General features: G+C 57.0%; 1 protein-coding gene across 2 annotated transcripts in view; it reads right to left on the reverse strand.

Annotated features, from left to right (window-relative positions):
* GNB1L (G protein subunit beta 1 like) overlaps window positions 1-22,228 on the reverse strand; it is a 56,801-nt gene that overhangs the window by 10,343 nt on the left and 24,230 nt on the right. For both annotated transcript variants that reach the window (XM_003801704.3, XM_023508031.1), the window contains 5 exons: window positions 16,778-16,925; window positions 16,336-16,461; window positions 9,715-9,877; window positions 5,859-5,957; window positions 1,907-2,122 (listed from right to left, as the gene is read on the reverse strand). In XM_003801704.3, the coding sequence (XP_003801752.1) occupies window positions 1,907-2,122; window positions 5,859-5,957; window positions 9,715-9,877; window positions 16,336-16,461; window positions 16,778-16,905 (732 nt within the window). In that variant the 5' untranslated portion in view covers window positions 16,906-16,925. The remainder of the gene's footprint in view (window positions 1-1,906; window positions 2,123-5,858; window positions 5,958-9,714; window positions 9,878-16,335; window positions 16,462-16,777; window positions 16,926-22,228) is intronic.

Consider the following 22,228-nt stretch of genomic DNA (forward strand, 5'->3'; position numbering starts at 1 on the left):
GCCCATATGGCTCTCAGTCAGGGTGGCAACAGAGGTGGGCGAGGACACCTATGGGTACCAAGGGCCTCGAGGCCACCTCACCTGCTCCTGATTAGCACCGTGCCCTCAGATGGCTCGCTTCAGCTAACTGCCCCTGGATGTGCCCTCCAGGCCTAGGCTGCACAGAACCTGAACTCTCCAGGGCCTTTGAGGCTGATGGTGGATGTGATATTGGGCAAAGCAAGGCTGGCCAGCCCTTGCCCTGGGGCTATCTCTCCCCTCCAGGACCTCTCATGCACAGATGGAGATCTGTCCCCCTTTGATGTGCACTGTAGGCTGAGGCCCTGCCCAGCACACCCACCCTCACGTTCCTAGTCCTCCTTCTGCTTTAACTTTTGAATTCATTAATACCTGGTCCCCTCTTCTGCTTTAACTTTTAAATTCATCGGCACAGTAAACTTTGTTTCTGGATTGGAACGTGCCCCATAAATTAGTCTTAAGTTCCAGCAGCTGTTTCCCAAACACCAGGAGAGGCCAGGCAGATCCGGGCCAGGACGGCAGGAGGGCCCCTCCCAGGGTCCTAGATGTGGAATGGGGATGGGACTCCCAGGGAGCCACCTGCGTCTTCAGTCATCCGCAGAGTGGGGCTGAGCGAGGCCATGCCACAGCAGGATGACCCGGGACCCCCTACCAGGCTTGACCAGTGGGAGCGAGGTCCCCACGCCCACCTGGCCAGGTGCAGCACCAAGTGGGGCTTAGCTCCTATGTCTGAAAATGACCACTGCCCTTTCGACTCTTACCCACACCCACAGCCAGGCCAGCTACTGAAGGTCCCAGAGACCCTTCCTTCCAGGTGGGGGCACGAGAAGCTCCACCCTCAGAACAGGGCCTCTGTGACTAATGGGCTTATGAGAGACTGTGGTGTGCCCAGTGCAGGGCTGCCAGAGCCTTGGAGAACACAGGCATCAGGACCCATCCTGCCCCTGCCCTACCATGTGCCTCAGGGAGCCTGGTGGGGTGGGACTAACAGGCCAAAAGGGAGCCCTTTCCCATCTGAGGGTCCCAAGTGATTCCCTCCCTGCCATCTCCTGTTATGAGGTAGGGGCTGGGCCTGCACAGTGACAGAGGGGGCCGCCTCCATGCCCCACCCCCAGTGCTCCAGGGCAGAGCACCCAGGGGAGGCAGGGTCTAGACCTGTCAAGTGCTTCCACTAGGGCCAATGGAGGGACACACACCCCCAACCCAGGCCCCTGCCCACACCAGGTCTGCATCCACAGTTTTGCTCACTGGCCTTGGGTAAGCCTCTGTCTACCAAAGCTCTCGCAGATGAGGGTTCCTTGTCCACCCCCGGAAGCCAGGGTGCACCCAGGCTGCCCCTGGGGGACAGCCCAGCACACAAGGAGCACCTCATCCCCTGTGGTCCCACAGCTGCACCAGAGGCGGCTCCCCGACTCCCCTTCTGCACCAACCCAGGCCATGCTGTCCAGATGAGGCCTGTGCTGAGCCCAGGTGCCCTTCCTGCCAGGCCTTCCCACTGCGCATGAGCAAAGGTACCATGGGGGCAGCGGCTCCACGGAGTTCTCCACATTGGTTTTCTTTTTTTTTTTTGGATTAATCAGTTCCTTACTGACCAAATTCCTCTGAGTTTTCAGAGGGGTTTGAGCACTCCTGGACTCTACGTGCCTTTCTCTGGACCAACAAGACGTGACTGCTGTTAACCCGAGGCCTAGGAGAAACCCAAGCCATGTACACAGGCTGCCAGCGCCCACGCCCCCTTCCTCCTGCGCAGGCTGGAGGGCCCCACCCGCCTCCGAGTGATTGATTAGCCAGGGATCTGGAGCAGCTCCTCTTCATGCCTAAATATTGTTTCAGCCTATCAGACTGTTAGTGCAAAGCAGGATAAATGAGCCCAGGGCCCAGCACTGACCTTCAAGGCCTGCTGCCTGTCCAGGTTCCAGACAGCCAGAGCCTTCCCCGCGGAGCCTGAGATGCCCCGGGCCTGCTGGGGGTCGAAGTCAAGGCCCATGACAGGCTCCTCATGGCAGGTGACGTGGCTGCACATCTTCCGCTCTGAGATGTCCCACAGGGCCACCGATCCGTCCTCATAGCCAGCCAGGAGGAGCGGGCGGGGGCTGGAGCGGGCCTGCAGGGATAGCAGAGCAGTCAGCTCCTAGAAGGGCTCTGTCTCCAGTCAGTTCTGGGGGAAGTCAGTTCTGAAGACAGCTGTCTCTCCCATCTTTCAGGTGGCTGTGACAGGCCAGAGGCCCTGCAGCCCAGCCCCTTCCCTAGATGGTGGAGCCCGAGGAACATGGGGTCAGCGGGCACCGCCTGCAGTGCCACTTCCTGCTGGCCCCAGGACCTGGCATGTGCCCGCACTGGGTCCTGCAGGCACTGCAGTGTGGCAGAGTCCGCTTCCCTCTCATGTTCAGGGATCCAACATCCTGCCTCCTCTTCCCTGGGCCTGAGACTGTGGTCTCCCCTGGCTGGGGCTGTCACCTGTCTGGAGTAGCCAGCCGGGAGAAACTGTGAGTCTCTCTCAATGAAAAATGAACTTTCTGAGCTTTGTCAATGTGGCTGTTGCAGCGCCTGCCCCAGGAAGGCTGGTCTGAGCTGCCGGCGCTGAGCTTGCACCCCAAGCACCGTGATGAATGAGGGAGCGGGTCAGGGGGCTTTGAGGCCTGGGCAGGCGCCTCGTTTGTTAAGCTCTGCAGTGAGTGCAGAAGAGTGCTGCAGATTCCACGTCACCCTGGGGACACAGCTGTCAGTCCCCAGGTCCCAGGGTGTCGGCCTGAGAGAAACCTTGTGTGGCTAAGGAGAGGTGGGCTGGCTAGGGGCACAGGGCATGTGCCCAATAAGCAGATACCATGTCTCCAAACAGTGCAGGGCCCAGGGATCCCCTGTGCACCAGCAGGGTGGTGATGGGAGCCAGGGAGCCAGGCCTGCAGCCTGAGGTGGGTCGCCCTGACCCAGAAGGGCTGGCTGGGTAGAGGTGGGCAGGACACAGGCCTGCACACAGGTAAATGCACGTAGGGAGACCAGGCTGGCCCAAAGGCATGAGTCCTCCCACATATGAACAGCTTGTAAAGCCACTGTGTTCCTATGACAGTGCAGTCCACAGTAACAAAACAGAAAGGTGACCCCCAGGAGGTAGACCACAAGTCTCCCAGCTGCCTCCCTGCACACTAGCCGAGTTGTCACTGCACTCTGCCTAGAGTCTTACCACAGGGGAGAGCGCTACCTAGGCACTTTTCAGGTCACCTGAGCGGATATGGTACCTGCAGAAACATACACTTTCCCCCTAGACGTGACCCAGGGAACTTGAAGAAGTGCCGTACCTCTGCCTGGAGCTCCTTGCAGGCAGCTGGGCCTCCCGCCCGAGAGCATCCAAGTGTGGACTGAAGGCAGGGTCAAGGCTAGGTGAAAGCAGCCTAAACACACTGCACCCCAACCAGGGTCAGCTACCACCCTTGCTGTCAGCTACAGTGTAGCCAGGCCGCCGGGCCCACCCCAGAGCCTGACTTCCAAGAACTCGCCAGGGGCTCACGGGGGTCTGCTTCCCTAGGGGCAGTGCTCTTTGTGGCACCTGTCTCCAGTTTTCATCACCTCTGGCCTGCCCCCTCTCCCTAGGGCATGTGCCTCCTGTCTCCTGAGCTGAAGGGCCTCAGGGCCCCTCTCATCACTGACGTCAGCACTGACCAGTCTCTGCAAACTAATGCAGGTGGGAGCCTCAGCCCATGCTTCTGGGTGGTGGTGTAGTTAACACAGGGCCTAGGTATGACTGACCACCTGTGGTGGTGCCACAGGTTAGCTGGCCTGGAGGGTCTCGTCCTGTGGCTGCCTTGCTCTCTGCTGTGCTCTGGGTTCCGGCACCACTCATGACAGACACTGCAGTGGACAGCACTGTTGAGGCTGGGCCTTTGATGACCACACCCTTGTGCCTCCTGAGCTCCAAACGGGAAAGATCTGGAGTCATGTCATCTCTCTTTTCTCTTCCCCCTTTCCCTCAGCTGACACTGGAGGTCAGGCCTAGCTTGGTGTCTCCTCTTATGCCTCAATGAGCAGCCCCAGAGGACACAGGAGGGCCCACGGGCAGCTCCCAACTTGGCAGGGCTGTGAGGGGCTCTGGGCTCAGCCCTGAGGCTAGCACCAAAGACTGTGCCTCAGGGTCTCAGGATCTGACAGAGACCCTGACCTTTTATACAACAGTTATTCTTATAGACCAGGTCACCTGCTTTGACACAAAATAAGAATATACTTGAGTGTTAAAAAAAAAAAAAAAAAACCCTAGTCACCACTTTGCCCTACTCAGATTAGTAAGGTGCACCCTGGACCTTCAGGCTTAGGGATAAAAAAAAAAAACAAAAAGGAACATTTCCAGTTGATGTAGGTTTTTCTTGGTGGAATGCTTCACGCTGGATCTGTATCATCCAACAAAAACGTGATTTGTCCTCTGTCAGCTGTATTAATCACCTTAACAAGTTGATACATCCCTTTCTGCACATTTTTCTGCTGGAATTCTACATGATTGTGCAATGACCCATGTTTCCCAGGGAGCTGAACAGGAGTGGGTGCAGCCTGGATGTCCTGTTATGCTAAAGTCCCACCGAGCACCCCAGAGCCGCCTGGCCTGGACACACAGAGGCCAGTGACCCAGGCACCACCACAGTCCCTGAGGCCAAAACCTAACAGTGCCAAGAGCTTGATCATTTCAGGTGGGTCTCTTAAAAGTCACCCCACCTATGGTATCTTTGCAGAAGCACCTCACAGGAGACCCCAAATTCCAACTTGAACATTCTGTCAGCAAGATAGAGCAGCAATCCTTCTGGCCATGTGAAGATACCAAAGCTTGGAGGAGCCTCTCTGGGGTGCCCATCCTGGTGGGCACAGACCTGTCTAGTCTAACTTTCCTGAAGAGTTCAGAAAGCTGGCAAGGTGCGAGGCAGGACCACTCGCTCCTGATAAGGGCTGGGTAGGGCAGCCCTTGCAGCTGATCAGAACAGGGAGGTGCAGGGTTGCCTGTTGCTGCAGGGCAGGCTCTGCCCAGTGACCTCCCAGGACAGGTTTCTCAGCAGTGACAACACGGCCAGGGCTGCTGGAGACTCCTTACACCAGACTATTTGCTCTGTGGTCCCAAACACAGGTAGCCTGAACGGGGAACATGTGTGCACCCTCTGACCAGGGGTGGATGAGGAAGAGGCGAGACTTAAGGAGGGCTGGGGTCACTGGATGGGCTGGTGGATGTGGTGGGCACAGAAGGATCCCTCCCAGCCATGTGCTGCAGTATGCTGGCCTGTCCAAGCTGGGCAACGCAGCCTGGACTGCTACTGCAGCCCCAGGAGACACCTCCTGACCCCTCCAACCAGAAAGCAGAGTCAAGAAAGAAGGAGATGGCAGCAGATCAGAAATTCCGAGTGTGGCTGTGGGGAGAGGCACTGTGCACTATGTTCAACCCACTCTAAAGGCAAAGGAGTAACAAAAACTAATCCCGGGCAGGGAAGGGCCGTGTAGGCTGGCCTGGTTAGTGAGCACACCCCTCCCAGCTTGGCAGGGCCAGGGCCTTGTGGGGCTGTGGGGCTGAGTGTTAGGGCACATGGCTCTCACGGGAGCGGGCTTGGCCACTGGCCCCACATCCCCCTCCTCAAAGCCACCCACAGGAGGGCACCACCCTCCATGGGATGATGCCAGGAGCCCCTCATGGCAGCAGCAGTGGAAGGCAGAGGGCCGGTGGGGATACTGAGGCTGCAGGAGGCGGCTGCACAGGTCTCTCCAAAGGGGGTGTTGCCCGACTGGCTTAGCATTAAATCAGACCCTGAATGGGGCATGACTCAGGCCCGGCAGGCGTGGCTGGCAGGGCGTGGCTGGCGCACGCTCAGTCTTACCTGCCACAGCCCCAGGCACATGGGCATGCCCAGCTTGGCATCTGCGTCCGGCTTCAGGGTGCACACTGACGTCTTGGATGGCATCTCTAGAATCTGAACCTGACAGGAAGAAAACAAGTTGATTTGGGCTGACGCCAAGTCAAGTCTGTGCTATACAAACAAGAGACTTTTAAGGCGATTAGCCAGGGCTGCTCTGAGTTTTTGTCTGCTCCCTCCCCACGAGGAGCTGGGAGCTGAGGTTCCTAATTAGGCTGCACTGGCTCCTGGGCCCCAGGCTAGTTGGGCCCTTGCAAAATGCTTGTATCATTCCCGGGGGACCACACGTCACCACCTGACTGACTCTGGCCTCTCCCAGATTTTACTGTCTGGGCTGAGCAGGAGGCCCAGCTCACACGCCCCTGACTCTGCTAAGCCAATTCTATTTGCTTCTCTTCCCTGGTGTGGGCCTCTATGAAGGATCTCAGGGTACTGATGGCACAGAGTGGCACAGGCCAGGACCCTGCCATACCTGGACTGGGGGATGTGTCTTGCCAGCCCATGTAGTCTAGGCTCACCCACAGCCCGTCTGCTGAGCAGCCAAGCTGGGCTCTGCCCAGCCCCAGACTGTGGCTTAGGCTGTGAGGAACAGAGCCGGGCAGCACTGAAATGCCACAGCCCAGTATCAGGCCCCAGCTGTCCCTCATCCTGAGCACCTATCTCCCTCACCCACCCAGCAGGGATGGGATCCCAGATGACGGGCTTAGGTGCCCCCCTGCCCTTCCCCTGTGAACTGGGGGGGCTCAACTGGCTCAGAACTTCCCATAGGAACTATGGAAGTGGCTCTCCACCAGTAATGTGGTGGCAACATGTAGGCACCTTGGACAGGAGGCCTGGTGACATGGGCATCCCCTGATTTGCACAGGAGCCTGCAGTGCAAGGGGCTGGGGCATTGAGCAGAAAGAACTCACACCAGCCGGCCCAGCCTCTCTAGTCCTGCCCTATCGTCTGGAGGAGAGTGTCTGAGCAGTCCATACTGGGAAGACCCCAGCCACCTTCACTAGCTACACAGTCTGAATCCCAGGTTGGCCACAGTGTGCTGGCAGCTGTGCTGAGGGCAGCCCCCAGGCAGGGTTAGGAGCCAAGCACATGGCCTGGTTCTCCCTGCAACAGAGTTCTGCCAACAATGTAGGAGCCCGATGGGCAGGGGCCACTGTGTGCTCACCAGGGGCCAGCAGTGCAGCTCAGCCTTGAGGGTTGGGTTCCTGCCCCTACTCAGCACCCGTGGGGTGGGGGGCTCATAGCTTATCTTGGAGCCACTGCCCCCGTGCCTGCCCCCACACACGTGTGCACACACACACAGAGACTCCACACCCTCACCCAGGAACCCAGGGCCCTTGCCTCAGGGCAAGCCTATAACAGAAGAGGTCCAGGGCAATAAATATAGCAACACAGTGAGGGGAACAGAAAAAAACATGAGTGACAGAGAGATCACTGTAGTCATGAACTCAGAAGAGGCTCCAGGAGAAGGAGTTGCTGGAATAGCAAAGTAGTTACAGACCTCAGGAGCACCACAGTGGGGAGACTGGCCTGCAGCTACAGGTGAGGGAGATAAACCTGAGATGAAGCCAGCAAGATGGCAAGTGCCTGCTTGAACACCAAGGATTCCTTATGAAAAAGTTGCTCCAGGGTAAGCTCCAGCACCATGGAGAGACACATAGGAACAAGAACACTGGGAAACCAAGACCCAGAGGAGAGTGGAGACCCAGGAGGAGCTGGAGCGGGCTCAGCCTGTGTCTGCTTCTGCAGGGTGACAGTGACTCCAGACCCTTCCTGTGAGAGGAGGCGGAGGTGGGCTCAGCCCATCTCTGAGCGTCTCCAGCACAGGCCCCCGTGAGAGGAGTGGGGCCACTGTGTGGGGACCTACAGGTAACCAGATGCCACCTCCATGACCCAGCATTGCTTCTTTGATGTTTTCACGAAGGGTCTGTGGGAATGTCAGCGTAGGTTGTGAGGAGGTGGTCTGGGGCATGCAGACCACCTCAGGGTAGCTCTCCGTCTGTCTCACCCTCCTCCATGGTAAGTGTCTGAAAACGTCTGCTCCTTTGCAAAATGGGGGGAGGAGCTGGTTCCTGAGGTTCACTGGAGGAGCCAAGGAGGGAGCAGACACTGGTGATGCCACCCACAGAGCCACACACAGCCCACAGTCAAGAAGGGTCCTGATCTGAGATGCACAGAGCGGGGCTCGGGGCCTGGGGACTTGGGCAGGCCAGTGAGGACAGGGCAAAAGGCAGGCAGACGGGGACGGTGAAACACAGGCAGCCCGAGACTCATAGTGGGTGCAGTGGGGGAGTGTGGATGGAGGCACCTCCAACCACATTCCAGTACAGGGATCAGGGGGCCCAGGCCTAGCACCTGGAGCAGGCCCAGAGTCCAGCAGGCCTGGACCCCGCTGGGCCTTCCAGGAAGGGAGAGAAGGTCCCTGCCTGCACCTGTGTTTGGCACTTCCTGCAGACTCCAACAAACTTCCCACCTGGTGCTCCACTCCAGCTTCTGTTTCCAGAAGGGAAAATAGTAGGCTTGGGCAACCGTGGCCACCCAGATGGCCAATCAAGCTCCAGAGCACTACCTGGGCACAGGCCAGCAATGCTCTTCCAGGGTCTGGTCCAGGCAGGTTCCAGGTGGGAAGGTGGAAGGGAACCATTCCCAGGACACAAGATCCCAGACTGGCAGCTCCAGAAAGATACAGATGCTGCATGCTTGGGGAGCCCAGGGACGTGCGTCCAAGCAATGGGGCAGGCAGGCCAACTGAGGCCCAGAAGCAGCCTAGGGTGGTGGGAACAGGCACACTGGGCAGAGGGTAGGGAAGACCCTTAGGCCAGGGCTGTGGTGGTGGGAGCTGATACCTGCCTCAGGGCAGCGCTGAGCACTCTTCCTCACATTACTGAGACTCATAGGAGGGCTGGACAGATTGGCAAGTACACGCAGCTCCTAATGGGTGACTTACACACAATCGTGAACAAATAAATGCCTGTTACCGGCTCATTACTTATAAACCACACCTGCCTCAAGGCAGAATGACTCTTCCTGTGGGGGGGGGGGCAAGCCCAGCACTGAGGGGGCCGCCTGCCCAGCCAGGGTTCACAAGGACAGGAGGCCCCACCCAAGTGTGGCGAATGCCATCTTCCCACACCTCACCCCCCCAGGACCCCTGGCTGCACCAGGACAGCTCCACTCACAGCTATTCCACAATTTCCCTTCAGCCACTCTTAGCTCCTCGGTGATACCTCCGCTCAGCTTCCTGAACGCTCTCCTCCAGCCCCAGGCAGATCCTCTGCCTCCAGGGGTACAGACACTGCTGTCAGCCTGGCCAGCCCCACATCAACAACACTTCTAGTCACTCCAGTGCAGGCTCCACTGACAGTGATCTCCTCAAAGCCCTATTCCCTGTCACCTACCTGTGCCCTGGGGGCTGCAGTTGCACCATGGTGCCAACCCCCAGCTCCTACATCCCAGTCATGCCCAGTTCTGGGCCCCAAAATATCACCACCCCCGCTGCTCTGGCTCAGTGCCCCCCAGCTTCACAAGGTCTCTCCTACCACCTCTTCCTGTGCAGGTCCAAGGCCCATGAGGACCTGAGAGGTCTCTGCCACCAGCCAGTCCCATTGGCCTCAGGATCCCATGCCCTCTCCCCCACAGCAGCACTATCCTGGGTGCCCAGGCCCCTTCCTGACTATCATGTTGCCCTGGGAGGGCTGTTTCACCAGGCCACCCCTAGGCAGCAGGGACCCTGCAGGTGGGCACAGGCATGTCCTCAGCAGGAGGGCAGCAAGCCCACCTGTCTCAGAGAATGAGGGGCCTCGGCTAGGCTGGTTCTCACCTCATCGCTGCCCTTCCCTGGCACGGCCAATGTCCAGTGTGGCCACCCTCCAGTCAGGATGGCACTTCTGCAGAAGCCCACGCTCTCTAGGTGTATGGAGTCCACGACAGCGCTCCGGCCTTCTGCCAGGTCCCACAGGCACAGCTTCATGTCCCGGCCCTGACTTCCAACAAGAGCAGACAGTCCTGAGACCCCCCAGTGAGTATGCCTCAGGCCCCACCTGGACAAATGGCACTCGAGGTCCTGAGGCGTGGGCATGTTTTCAAAGTGGCTATGCTGAGTGTGGGTCACAGCTGGCCAAGTGCCTCCTCTGAGGGAGCTTCTCCGCTCAGTGTGTATTCATGAGTTGGCAGCAGAGGACCACAAGGACCAGACACACGACCAACTGTGACCAAGGGCCTCTGTGGCACATGAGCCACGGCCTTCCCCTGCAGCACTTCCCTCACCCCCCATGCCACCAACAACCCCTCTGTTAATGTGGTTTGAGGACCCAGCAATCCCACTTTTGGGTACCTTCCCAAATGAATTTCACACCTGTGTTGACACAATAATCTGTACAAGAATGTTTACAGCAGCCCTATCCACAATCACCCAAACCAGAAACCACCTGGCTGCCCCTCACCAGGAGACTGGCAGGTGCCCACTGTGGGACGCTGCTCAGCAGTAGAGGGTCCTCCATGGGCACACGCAGCAGCCTGAGGACCGTGAGCACTTGTGTGAAGGAAGCCAGACTGGGAAGCCCAGACCTGGGTGACTCATCCGCGTGAGGCTCTAGCAGACAGGCCATGGGGACGGAGGGTGACTCCATCTGCGTGACGCTCTAGTAGACAGGCTCATGGGGATGGAGGGCCCTGGGGAGGGAGACTCTGGGGAACGCCTGCTGAGAGACAGCCTAGGCTGCTCAGTGTGGCCCAGGCGTGGTAGATGCCAATCCCACACTGCTGCACACCCTGGAGCACAAACCTCACTCACAGGCATCAGAACTGCAGCAAGCAGGACATCAGGCATGCAGGAAGCAGGATAGTGAGCAGGACATGAGGCATGCAGGAAACACTGCAGCCCATGATAGACACAGGCAGGACGGCTGGTTCAGGGAGGGGGCAGAGAGGACCTGACCTAAGGGGTGTGTGTTTCAACTGGACACTATACAGTTAGAGACAAAAGCGGCCCTGTGGGCTTGGTTGGTGAGCTCACATCTTACAGGGGTGTGGGGAGCAATTCTGACATGTGAGTAAATCAGAGGTGGCTCTGGGGGATCCTCCCCTACAGGGCCGGGTACGAATAAGTGCAGAGGGACACAGACCTGCAGAGTCAGGTCGGGATGGAGAGGTCCACACGGACGTGCATCTAGTCTGACACAGGACAAACGGAGCATGCACGCCCAGCTCAGCGCATACCAGAGCCCACAGGCTCCCGGCTGCCGGCGCCTGGGCGTGGTGCACCTGGGTGCACTTGAGGCTCCTTGTGGTTTTCCAAAACTGGGACCTAGGCTGCTAGAGAAATGGCCAATTCTAGGGCTGGGGTGAGAAAGCATACAAGATGGGTTTCAAGCATTTTGTAGTGCCAGGAAGTAAGGAAATACTCATAGAATAAAATACAGGATAGGATGTCAGAAGGACACAGGCCCCACAGCTGCAGTAACACAATAAATCTCGAAGAAGGGGCAAACTCCCCTCAGGTGCTTTAACTCCAGTAAGGCAGAACTCCGCAAAGGTAGGAGGAATGGGGGAACGAGAACACCACGGGCAGACGGTAACATCAGTGGTGGGACTCCAGGGCCCCACACGTTCAGTGATTGCTGTGGTGGCTCTCAAACAGGCCCCAGCTTTTTGGACCCTCCTCTCTCCAGGAGGGGATCTTAATTCTCCTCCCCTTGAGCATGGGCTGGACCTAACGGCTCACTTCTAAGGAACGGGGGGGGGCAGGGGGGTTAAAAGCAGTGCCTTGACCTGGCACCCAGCAGACCATAGCTATAAGCCAAGTGGCAGGGCCGACCTTACTGGCCACAGAGGACATCACAGACTAATATGTGAGAAGGGTGATGCCTCCGTGGGCTTCCTCCCAAAGCTCCCCACACCTGTCTCACCCTGAGCAAACAAAGAGACACCCCATCTAAGGGACACTATACCCCCTGGGAAGTACTCTCCAAGAAACCATGAAAACCAAGGAAAAGAGAAATGACTACAGACTACAGGGCCTACAGAGACGGGATAGCCCCGTGGGTCCTGCAGCAGAAAGAGGTGGTGGAAAACGTGCTGCCAAGCTGGCTCACACCTGTAATCCCAGCACTCTGGGAGGCCAAGGCAGGTGCACTGCCTGAGCTCATAGGGAGGCTGAGGCAACAGAATTGCTTAAGCCCAAGAGTTTGAGGTTGCTGTGAGCTGTGATGCCACAGCACTCTACCAAGGGCGACAAAGTGAGACTCTGTCTCAAAAGAAAAGAAAATGTCCCGCCACAGAGCTCAGCACTGTAGGGGGCCACACTCCCCAGGCTGATCTGGGCAACACTGTCCCAACCCAATCTCTGCATGGACTTTGGAGAACCTGCCAAACTGATGCTGGAAATGAGGCCAGACATCCAGGACTAAGAACTGCAGGCCTGGGAGGCCGTGTGAGGGCGGGCTCCGCTGGCCCGGTGAAGGTGATGGGGTGTCTCTGCACGTGGAGGGGCACGGCTTGCACCAGCAGTGGGCCAAGGACCAATCCCACTGCCAAGGAGCTTTTTATTTTGAAACAGTTCTGAAGTCACAGGACAGCCATGAGAGCAACAGGAGGTCCCCTGCACCCCTGCCCACAGTGCCCACCCTCTTGGTGGCACACCCTGTGCAGCTCATGCAGACCCCAGCAGCGCTGCACAACTCTCCAGAGACAGGGTCACCCGCCCATAGCCACAGGGGCCTCATGGACGCTGTGCCTCTTGTGTGGCCATGAGCCGCTGCCCTGTATGGCTCCCATCTGAGAGGCCACAGGTCCTCAGCTACCGTGCCCGAGGGCATGTGGTTACCTGCCCATCCTGGGGGCATGGGCCAAGGGCCTGGTAAAAATGGTGCCTGCCAGGTCCAGCCCAGCAAAGCCACCGCTCCCTCTTGTCTGATTAGTGCACTGTGGGGACATTCCCCTAATGTCACATTGACACCCAGACCCACACACAACCTCTGCCCATCTCTCCAGGGACCCTCCTCCTTCTGGTACAGGGATACGCTTAGAAACCAAGATTGGGTGCCAGTGTGCTCCCTGTCACAGGGCACTACTGCTGCAGATGAATAGGAAGCATACCCACACCCCCATGCCCACCTCCCCCCTACATCCACACACCCACACACACCCCACACATACATCCCCCCATGCAACACACACACCCACGCCCACACACACCCCATGCCCACACATATACCACACACCCACACACCCCATCCCCACACCCTACACACACACATCCCCCGATGCAACACACACCCACGCCCACACCACACCCCCCACAGACACCTACACACAAAATCACACCCACATGCCATACACATATACCATACTACGCATGTGCACACACCACATACAGCATATATGCACGCACATCCCATATATGTGCAAAGCCCCCCACAAACCACACCCCCACCCCGCCCCACTCAGGCAGCTGTCCCATGCACATCCTTATGTGTCTATTGCGAGCCCCAGCAGCTCCCCTGAGCTCTCCCGCTATAGCCCATAGGGTCTTTCTTACCTTCCCCGTGGGAAGGAAAGCCTTGCCCCTGCTATCCTCCAGATACCTACTAACATGCTCAGCCCCCACTGCGTCCGTAGCCACCTGGCATCCCCCACCCCACGTGAGGGAAATGAGACAAGGGAAGGCTGGGCCAAGGTGTGCCCACCTGGAAACAACCACAGTGGGCCCTGGACACACATGGAACAACAGGGAAGCTCCTGCCAGATGAGGAAAAGGCTCCCCAATCCCGATGTAGGTTCCCCGGAAGACACAAAAGCACTCACCATAAAGGTAAAGCCTGGCCAAACTGACTCCATTAAGATGAGAAACTGTCCGTTAAAGACACTTGTAAAAGATGAAAATGCAAAAGCCACCATGCTGGAGAAGTAAGTGGAGACACAGAATGACTGAACACAGGAGGAGCCCCTGCCCGTCAGGGGCAAGCAGGCGAGCCAACAGACACAGGGGGCCCGGCAGCGTCCGAGAGAGGGCTCATCCAATTGGCTGACAAACATAAAGAGGACAGCCCATCATGGAGTGACTGGACAACCCCAGTTAGGCCACACTGAGAAGCAACCATGCCTGGTGGCGCTGAAGGGGTGAGGTGCTCCTGCCTCCGGCATACAGACTGGCACCCTCGGACACATCCCAAGTGCACACAGCCTGTGCCCAGACGCATGTGCACTGGGGCCTGGGAGACCAGGACAGAGGTCCTCTCAGCTGCTGCGTCCCTGACAGCTCCCAGTTAACACTGGGTCTCCACTGGCAGGAGTGCAAGTGGGCAACATAGCACACCTGGGGCGGGGGGACCACACAGACAACCACAACTCACTACGGCAGCGTGCAAAGCCACCACAGAGAGAGGAGGTCGGTCACAGACACAGATGTGGAGGAAGCTATTTCTTAGGGCGCCGTTGTTAAGAAAAAGCAGACAAGACTAGTCTACACTTTGTAGAGATGCATTCAGATGGCAAAGCAAGACCAAGGCATGGTGCTGCCTCCCAGGGCAGGGATACCACCTCCGGGGAGGGGTCAGCAGCCTTACGGGCCCCGTGGGCCTCCTGAATTGCTCTGCTCACCATTCTGCTGGCTGCTCAAGTGCTCACTCAGGAGACATGACCCTCTGTACATGTGTCCCCACTCTTCTGTAAATATGCCACAGTTCACAAGTAAAAAGGTGGAAGAAACCCTGCTGAGGTGGCTGTCAAGGGCACAGGTGCGTCCTTGGCATGAGGGCAGGACTGGGGCGTCCTCCCACCTTCTCTGGACATGAAAGTGACTGCCCTCTTCAAGGGCCACTTGGAGAAACTCTGCTTCCAAACACAGCTGAGCAGAGGCTGGTGGGGCCATGAGCTCTAGTGCAACGTAAACGCACCTGTGCATTCCACAGCCACACACCACCTGCGGACCTCCGACCTCCCTCCTCTGGAGGGGAGGCACCCTCAAACGCTGGCCCCCAGTCTGCCCTCTGAGTGCACCTCCCACTGCTCAGTTTTGGGTGAGCAGGGGACTCCCTCAGGGCCTCCACCTCAGCTGGACACTCAGGAGAAAGGCTTGCAGACAGCACCTCTCCCACACACTGGCACAACGGTGTGGAAGCGATGTCAGTTCTGACAATCAGGAGGCCCCTCTCTGCCTGGAGGGTGAGGGGCTGGGCCTGCCTGGCCCTGAAGTAGCAAGGTCCTGCAAGGCCTGGCAAGCACACAGGCCCTGGGGCCCACCCATTGCGACAGTCATCTTCCGGGTGTACGAACCATGGGAGTTTGGCCATGTCCACTGCCCAGTGTTCCCCAGACTGATGGGGAGGCCAAGACAGGCCTCTTCCTCCAGGGACTGGACCACACAGTGCCCTGGTGTCCCAGGACTGAGTCCAGAGCAAGAGAACAGGCCTGTCCTTCTGGAGTGCTAGGCTGCAAGGGCAGTGGTACATGTGTGCCCTGGGCATGGAGGACAGCAGATCTCAAGGGACAGCAGTAGGCCCGTGAGCAGGCAGAGGCTGCTCAGGGAATGGCACATGGACCTGGTGGACTCCTGGGCTGTTGGCAATGACCCTTATGCAAGGGTATATGTCACTGTGATTGAGGACATAGGCCCCAGAGGAGGACATTCTGCCAGCTCCCACAGGCCCTCTGTGTCCTGCATGCCCTAGCTCTCCTACCCTCTGGCAACTGGGGAAGCCCCTCACTCATCTGCCCCTTCTTGCTACTTCCTGGCAACCTCCAGCCTGCTGTCCAGGCCCTGACAGCTCCACAACGCTGCTGCGGTGAGACACTGGCCAAGCAGGGCAGCCCCTGCCTACTACACTGCTGGCTGCCCTGGGGATCCCAGCCCTACAGCCTCTCTCAGCACTCAAGCACCCAGGCTAACGGGTTCTCCCTGACTGGAGGTGCCAGTGCCCCTACAGCTGCACCCAGGTGCAGAATAGGGGCCAATGGCTGCCCAAACAGGAGCTGGCACCCTGGCCAGGGAGGCTGCCCTGCAGGGGCCATGGTCAGACTGGAACACAGGCCTCTTGGGATGGAGGCAGAGGCTGTACCATGGACAGGCCTAAACTCAGTCTTGGGGGCCCCATGCCAATGAGGACACCTCGCCAGGGCAGGTTCTCAGTCTCTGAGCCTCCACATGTCCCCTCCCCTTCCCCATGGGCTGCTACCCTGCCCCATTCCCCAAGCCACAACCAGTGCCCTTCTGAAGGCCTGGCCCTCTCTACCATCTCCTCAGATGGCCCAGTGTTGGTTTCCTGAGGGCCACTTGGCAGCTCTGCCTCAGTGTGCTGAGCTTGGAGAAGCTGGTGGAGATGGCGGATTCCACCCACCCGCTGCTCACAATGAAGGCAGGGCCTATCCCCTCCACGTGCTACAGCAGTCGGCCCCTCTTGCTCACCCCAGCTCATCACTGGCTCTGGCACACTTAGGGACCCACCTGAGGAGCTGGTGTCCCTGGGGTAGCATCTGCAGCCAGGTCACACACTGGCCCCCATGGCCATCCAGGGTAGCAGCTGTCCTCCGCGTCTGTAGGTTCCAGATGTGCACCAGCCCACTCTGAGACCTGGTAAGATAACACGGGCGTTTGAGACCTGTTCCAGGTAAGCAGGGGTGTCAGCAGGAGGGTGCGGCAGCCACACTGCAAACACAGGCATCTCATTTGGTAGCATTAAAAGTTGGCCATTGTAAGTAGGAACCAAGAGGCACACTAGCAGGGGTCTCTGGAGAGGGAGGGGCCCCCTTGGGAACACACCCAGGGAAGCTCCCTCTGTGTCCCTGCTCCCCCAGCTGATGGGTACCAGGCCCCTCTGCCAGCACTCCCAGACAAGCATGGGCTCTGGGCTGGCCCCTGACCCTGCGGCTGGGCAGCAGCTACTCACCCTGAGAAGAGGAGCAGGCATCCCTGGGCCTGGGCTCCTCTGGAGAAATGCAGCGCATGCACAGGTGACTGGGTGCCTCGGAGGACAAACTGGGGGTCTGGTGCTGGTGGCGGGAGGGGAGTCGCCATGCTGGGCAGGGCGCTGTCACCTGGGCCAAGAGAAGACACGTAAGTGACAGGAAGGCAGCTCAGGCAGGCAGGTGTCTGAGCCCCTGTCCCATGCCCAATCCCCTGCCTCCTGGTGTATGCCCCCTGGTCCCCAACTGCTGCTGAATAGCCCTGTGGCTGCCAAAGGAGCTTTTCCACATGGATACGGAGCCCACACTGCCCCCACTGGTGGGCTTTCTTCTTGCTGTTCCTGCTTGAAATCTAGGACCCCCCCCCAGATGCCAACACTCTTCCCATCCTGACTGTTGCCCTCTGTACCACCCTGGGCTCAACTTGTGCCATCCCTGGGTGGGCCCAGTAGCACCCAACCCTCCCTCAGCCATTCTGGCTCCTGGTACTTGGTGCAAGGCTCCCCACTGGCCTCCAGGACATCCTGTACCGTGCCGCCTTTGTCCTTCAGCCCCTCAGATCCCATTATCCACTCCAGCACTCACCCACTCTGGCCACCCACACACCAGCCCCCTCCAGTGTCTCCTGTGGGAGCACCCCCACCTCAGACAAATCCAGTCTCCTCTCCCAGGTCCCCTCAGGGGTGTGGTTACCTCAAAGGCACCCCTTTTGCCACATCCTCCACTGCCAAGCCCTAGCCCTCCCCTCATGGACCCATCCCAGGAAAAGCTGGACTGGGGCAACAAGTTCAAAACACCTAAGCAATGTCCCTTACAGGTGGCTGGGGCCTAGCAAGCCAGTAGGCTTGGAGTCACATGGATTGGAGGGTGGGCAATGGCCAGATCAGGCTCTGAGTACATGGCCAAAGCCTGGGCAGGGGCCACCTGGGGCCTTGACCAGGCGACGATGGTGGGAAAAGGGCTGGGCCAAGCTCAGGAAGGGTCCAAGGATGGGAGTACAGGGCAGAGGGTCTTCTCTTCCTGTCAAGAAACCTCAGGGGCCACTACTGTGCCTCCCAACCCTGCCACTCTCAAGGGCTCCAAAGAGAACAATGAGGTCCTGCATTGCACTTTACAAACTGCCAAGTCCCATTTCTTTTCTTTTTTTGTGGGCTGGAGGTGGGGATTTCAGCCTAACAACCTCTCTGCCTTTGCCTAAAGCCAACTGATCCTTCCCAAACACAAGGGCAGCTCTCCAGGGAGGTGGAGAGACCTGACCCACACTGCTCACAGGACCCATAGTTGCTGCCGAGCCTGTGACAAGGTCAGGTGTGGCCCGGCTGGCGTGGAGGACAGGTCTTCAGATACCATGGGCTGCTGTGTGGTGCCTGCAGGTAAGAGGGGCAGGTCACCCATGGGCACAGGGCTGCAGGGCCCCAGCCATGAGGAGCCCACAGATGCAGACCCAGGGAGCACCTCAGCCTAGCAGGGATGCTCTGGGGCCAGGATGCTGGTAGCTCTCTACCCTTGGTCCAGAGGCTCTCATGTGCAGTGCAGACGTGAACAAAAACTGGACCTAAACCAGTGCCACACAGGCACATATGTGCACAAAGGCCACAGACACATAACTCATGCAAAGGACACAACCCACAGGCTTACACTCACACACACTGATATATACACATACACATGCAGACACACACTCCCACGCACACACACAGATGCACACACTCTCACATGTGCACTCATGCAGACACACGTACAGATACATGCACACACAGAGATGCACACACTGTCACTCAGACACACATACAGACCCATGCACACACTCTCAGGCACACTCACAGAGACACATACCCACGCACACACACAAATGCAAATTCTCACGTATACACTCATGCAGACATATACACATATCCACATGCGTGTGTGCACACACAAACACACAAAGAGCTCGGTGGCTTCAGGCAGTGCCAGCCAAAGCCTGGCCCCCACTTGCTACCTGCCTGCGGCCTGGCAGGAGTTTCCAGAACCTCACCAGCAGAAGGCTCATTCTAGGGTGATGAAATCAAGTTCTCCTATTGTTTCCCCCAGAACTGCGGGGAACAAACTCGTCACGTTGTTACAACAACCAAAATGCTCAGGCCAAAATGATGCATTGCAATTAAAGGCTCCATCATTTCAAGCAATTAAAATAAGCGCTTTATTTGAAAACTAATTAATTCTACTTACATATTTTTCCCATGACAATATCCTAGGATAGCCTGATTTATGACATCTAATTATTCTTCATTAATCTAATTGAGGATCTTGCCTTCTTCTATTTCAACTGGCCCCAGGCCTTGAGAGCGGAGGCCGAGGACTTGCGCAAGGCCGTGTGCACCACCAGTGGCCTGATGCCACCTGACTGTATCCTCTCAGGGGCAAAGGAACAAGAGATTTGGTCCACAGAGCACACCCTCAGAGTCTGCTACTCTTTTAGATGTCTTTAACACAAAATACAGCAGACAATTGGACCTGACTTTCCAACCCTGACACCCTTCCCAACAAGGAGGCAGGTGCCCCGAAAGCCCTGCAGGCCCTGGGCCGCCCTGCCGGGCAGAGCCCTTACCACATGCCATAGCAGCTTGCTGGCCTCAGGGCTCTCCTCGGACCCGAATCCCCCTCACACACCGGGCAGGCTGGCACTCACCATGGCAATATAAGAAACCCTTCTTTTTTTTTTTTTTTTGAGACAGAGCCTCAAGCTATCACCCTGGTGAAGAGCCATGGGATCATAGCTCACAAGAACCTCCAACTCCTGGGCTCAAGTGAGTCTCCTGCCTCCGCCTCCCAAGTAGCTAGGGCTACAGGCACCTACCACAACGCCTGGCTATTTTTTGGTTGCAGCCGTCATTGTTGTTTGGAGGGCCCAGGCTGGATTTGAACTCGCCAAGCTTAGGTGTATGTGGCTAGCGCCTTAGCCGCTTGAGCCACAGGCGCCGAGCCAGGAACTCCTCTTGAAGGAGGGAGGACAGACACACAGATGCCCAGCGACACACACCTTACCACAGCATGGGGTCTTCATGGGGACAGACAGACCCCTGTGACCCAGGGCAGGTGGGGCAGGGCAGTGGTTGGCACCCAGAAACACTGATCCCTACTCAAGACATTCTTGGGTAGCTGCCCCATGCCTGCCCACAGATGGGCTGTAAGTATGCCTGGGCACCGGCCCTGCCTTGGGCTGCACTACCCATGAGCAGCCCCACCACCAACCTCTGTCCTATTTTTGCTACAGGACCACTGCTCACTGAAGCAGTGTGAGAAACAGCAAAGAACACCAGCAACAGAGCCAACTTGGGGATCCCCTGTGTGGGAAGCTGGGCACCACCCTGCTCACCCCTCCCCACAGGCTGTCGGCACCTCCACAGGACTCTGGCCCCTGCTGGAGGCAGATGAGGGCACAGAAGCCCCCCAAGGGGTCCCTGAGGCCCTTCCACCCCACAACCCGCAACAGCAGGATTGGCCCTCCCTGCTAAAACAACTGAACCTGTTGATAAATAAAAAGGCTGGGCACATGCGCCCACAGCCCCAGGTGGGAGGATCACTTGAGCCCTGGAATTGGAGTTTGCAGTGAGCTACAATCACACCCATGCACTCCAGCCTGGGTGACAGAGCCAGACCCTGTCTCTAAATAATAAAAAAACAAAAACAATCTTTAATGCATCATTAAGTTGGCAAAAAAGTCTGGGATTGTCAGAGGCCTAACTCGAGGTAAAAGCCCAACCCAGCGAGGTCTGTGAGGCCTGCCCTGAGGGCATCTGAGGCACTAGTGACCTGAATTTCTGGTTCTGGTGGCCTCTGCGGCTGCACAAGACAAAGCTGAGGGCCCTCCACAGTGCCCTGTCTCACAGGAGAGCCCCAAAGAAGATGGGACCCACAGGACCAGATGCTCAGTGTCATCTGAACGAGTTAAACCAGAACCCCAGGTGCCAGAAGAACTTCAGCCCTCCAGGATCAGCCCTAAGTCACATCACTTTGGGAGACAAACTTTAGTTGATCTTCTCAAAAGGAACCCATCTTCAGTGAATTCAGACACAAAATCCTAAGAAATTCAGGTTCATGGTCAAAAATAACAAAAATAAACAAGGAAGTGTGACACCATGCGTGAGAGCCGCCAGAAGCAACAGGAAGCAGAAGCAGACCCACCGAGCAAAGTACCGGGCACATCCAATGAAGACGTGTTCTTAAAGAAATAAAGAGAGAGCTGGGAGGATGAAAGGAAGCAAGAGACTGTGAAAATCAGCACGGATATTCATAGAAGGATCCAACCTGGTGAAAGGTGGCTGAGAAATGGGAGATTTGCATTGTGCCAAGGTGTTACTCTCCAGAATATTTACTAATCACAGCAGAGAAATGCACACTTAGAATGGAGACATCTGGCTGTCACCACCTTCACTGCTGGTCGAAGCTGGCACGGCCAGAGGTAAACAAACTGGCGTTACTTGTTTCCTGGTGTGATGCCGTAAGACGACCCCGCTCCATACTGTGCACTGGTGCCAACCATGCTCAGCCCGAATCCAGCTATGAGGAGACAGCCAGATGCAACCAGGTGATGGCGCACCGACACCATCAATCTCAAGAGAAACAACAAAAGCAAAGAGCAGGGCGACTCTTCCAGTGAAAAGAGACTAAAGGGACATCACAGGCAAATGCAGCCCCAGCCTCAGACCCTGGACCAGATCAGAGCCTGGATCCAAAGAGGAGGCTCTGTAAAGAATGTGTGGAGACATTGGGGGACTGCAGAAAACACAGAATTACTAATTTTCTTGGGAAGGATAATAGTATTTTATGTAGAAGAATGTCCTCATTCCTAGGAGATACCTCCTGATGTATTTATGGTGAAATGTCATAATGTCTGCTGTTTTCGAATGTTTCTTGCCCTTGACCTATCTGCAGAAAAATACACAGAGAAGTACTGCAAATGTAGCAGAATGCTGACAACTGGGGGACTCGGGTGAAAGGTATGCAGACGTTTATTATACTATGCTTGCAACTTTTCTGTAGGTTTAAAAATATAAAAGCATGCTGGGGGTGGAGAAAGACAAGTCCACACTGGACTCTTATCCAGAATATTCAGATCAATACAATACAAAAGCAAACACCAGAAAAAAAAACAGGCAAAAGACTTGAAGAGATATTTCACAAGCAACACAAATGCCCAGTGAAAAGCCAGGTGTGGCGGCTCACACCTGTAATCCCAGCTCTCTGGGAGGCCGAGGCAGGTGGATTGCTTGAGCTCACAAGTTCCGGAGCAGCCTGAGCAAAAGCAGGCTCCCATCTCTACTAAAAATAAAAAAACTGAGGCAAGAGGATTGCTTGAGCCCAAGAGGTAGAGGTTGCTGTGAGCTATGATGCCATGGGACTCTACCCAGGGTGACAGCTTGTGACTCCATCTCAGAAAAAAAAAAAAAAAA

This window comes from Otolemur garnettii, unplaced genomic scaffold, assembly GCF_000181295.1.
Source record: "Otolemur garnettii isolate 467f Iridium unplaced genomic scaffold, OtoGar3 scaffold00218, whole genome shotgun sequence".
NCBI lineage: Eukaryota > Metazoa > Chordata > Mammalia > Primates > Galagidae > Otolemur > Otolemur garnettii.